The sequence below is a fragment of the Opisthorchis viverrini genome (genome assembly GCF_000715545.1).
Source record: "Opisthorchis viverrini unplaced genomic scaffold opera_v5_589, whole genome shotgun sequence".
Taxonomy (NCBI): domain Eukaryota; kingdom Metazoa; phylum Platyhelminthes; class Trematoda; order Opisthorchiida; family Opisthorchiidae; genus Opisthorchis; species Opisthorchis viverrini.
The window spans coordinates 79,860-81,932 of record NW_008752253.1 but is presented as its reverse complement, the minus strand read 5'-3'; the positions used below and the strand labels follow the sequence as shown (position 1 = coordinate 81,932).

Sequence of the window (2,073 nt, the reverse complement as noted above, 5' to 3'; positions counted from 1 at the left end):
TGGCTGGATTCGAAACACAGTCAGTGATTCCAAGCCTCAACCTAATCAATTTGAGCTCCTAAGCCAATTGCAAATTCAGGAAGCAATTTTCTACGGATGAGATGAAGTTGTTCCTGGAGAGCGACTGACATGAACGCGAATGAAATCGGTTACCAACCATATCTTGCAGCGTCTCCAACCTGAGTTAGTTTCAAGGGAGATTTTTGAAAATCTGCGACCATTGCGAGATGTTTTAGGACTACGAACAACCACAATTTCTAAAACTCTACACACAATTTATCTATGTTCAAACCAGGGTCTCATGACCACGGGTCCGTCATGGTTACTGCTCACCTACATATCGGGAGTTTGGTGGCATTCATTTGTGTAATTTTTGCCGCCTTTCTGGAAAGGACTCGAAATTTATGCTGGAGGGGTTTGTCTCTAGACGTGGATTTACCGTTCTGCAAAATTGATAAGAGCTGCTGCGCTGCCTAGGTAACGAAACTCCAACGGAATCATTGTAAATTACTTACAATGCTTGAGTAGGCGAATAAGTGAATGAATTCCGGAAGTCAAAGCAAGTTTTCGAAAATTTCCGTAACTACATCTGTGATCGCGGCCAGATAAGTTATCGCAAAGCCTTATATGTGGTAATTTTTTTCATATGGCATTGGCTGGGTATCGCACCGCTGAAGGTGTGCTCCCTTTAACGCTTTTGTAGCAGCTATTTTAGGGTAACGTCACAATGCAACGGGGCAACGCAATGTACACAAAAGCTTACTTGTGAAATCACACTGTTGTTTCGTATATCCTAACAGTTTTGCTCCATTTGACGACATCCGCTGTCTCCTGCTCCACATATTGAACATTGGTTCGGAAGTAAAACGGTAGACAAAGTTCAATGACTTGATAAAATTCAGTGATGAGTTTAATTACGAACGTTTGTGACTATGGACAAGTTTTTGTTTGGTGGCAGGACTTGTTCCAAACGAAGACCACAAGATCAAGATCGCTTTTGCATCATTTCCTCCTCCGCTTAGAAAAGTCAATACTGAAAAGCTTATCCTTCAAAACTATTCTCAGTCAATTGATAATGTAATCATTCGTTTACTTCTCAGAAGACATTGCCTTCTACGCTGAGATGGTAGGAAACACCATAAACGTGAGGGCATTCCAGGGCATGCGAGATCTTTTAAGTTTCAGAAGGGTTCGGTAAAAAATCGATAGTCTTTATTTCGGCAACATTTCGCTTCTGACACAAAATCTTCTTCAAGTCAAGTGAGCAGGTCGCCAAATTGGCCAGGTTATAAGACACGCGGGGAACCAATCAGTGAGCCCCCTTCAGATCGTCACACTTGATCAGTGTTGAGTGTGAATTCGGGCTCTTTTCGGATACTGCGGTTGTCCAAATCTTACTTTGGTGGATCGAAATAGTTTCAAATGATTTCTGATCGGATTTGTTTCGTCGAATTCTACTTTATGGTGCTTCGACTGATGATTCGCCTCGGTTGCCACGAGTAGATTCTCCGTGGTATTTTTGAGGTTTTGTGTGCTCCCAGAATTTAGTTTCAGCGAGTGCGTTTAGGTCAAGTGAAATTCTTACCTTGACTAATCTTCTTTCTGATGATCACTCGACAGCCCCAAAACCGTTCACCACACGCTTTTTATTCTGTTAAAACTGACATAGTTGGTGATTGCTTCCGCCTCGGCTACCAGTCTCTGTGAATTGAACCTTGGTCCTCGCCTCAAACCCTCAACATTTTCTAAATATATTTTGTGTCCCGTATTCAGTGCGTTTTCCGCAATTGACAAGGCTTCCAGGAACGCTATATAATCATCTTCGTTTCTCTGCAGTCTGTTAATTTTTCTACCATACTCTCCGATTGTGATGTGTAGTTCCCTGGCCGTCTGTCTTGGTGCAGACTTTATAATTAATTTCGTAGAGGAAGTCCTTGGTTCTGTTTCCGGAAGGCAATCCTTCAACTGCGTGAGTGTAGAGCGCAGTACTTTCTCGCTGGAAGGCTACAATTATGTTAGCCGTGTTTAGAATTCTTCAAAGAAAAAATAACAGGGGTCCTGATCACTTCATCG

At 42.4% G+C, this 2,073-nt stretch overlaps 1 protein-coding gene across 1 annotated transcript in view; it reads right to left on the bottom strand.

The window, feature by feature from the left end:
• T265_11804 (hypothetical protein) overlaps positions 1–501 on the bottom strand; it is a gene marked incomplete at both ends in the record, with an annotated part of 34,452 nt that extends 33,951 nt beyond the window's left edge. The window contains one exon of the mRNA XM_009178569.1: positions 440–501. Coding sequence (XP_009176833.1) covers positions 440–501 — 62 coding nt within the window. The remainder of the gene's footprint in view (positions 1–439) is intronic.
• Between the last annotated feature and the right edge of the window lie 1,572 nt (positions 502–2,073).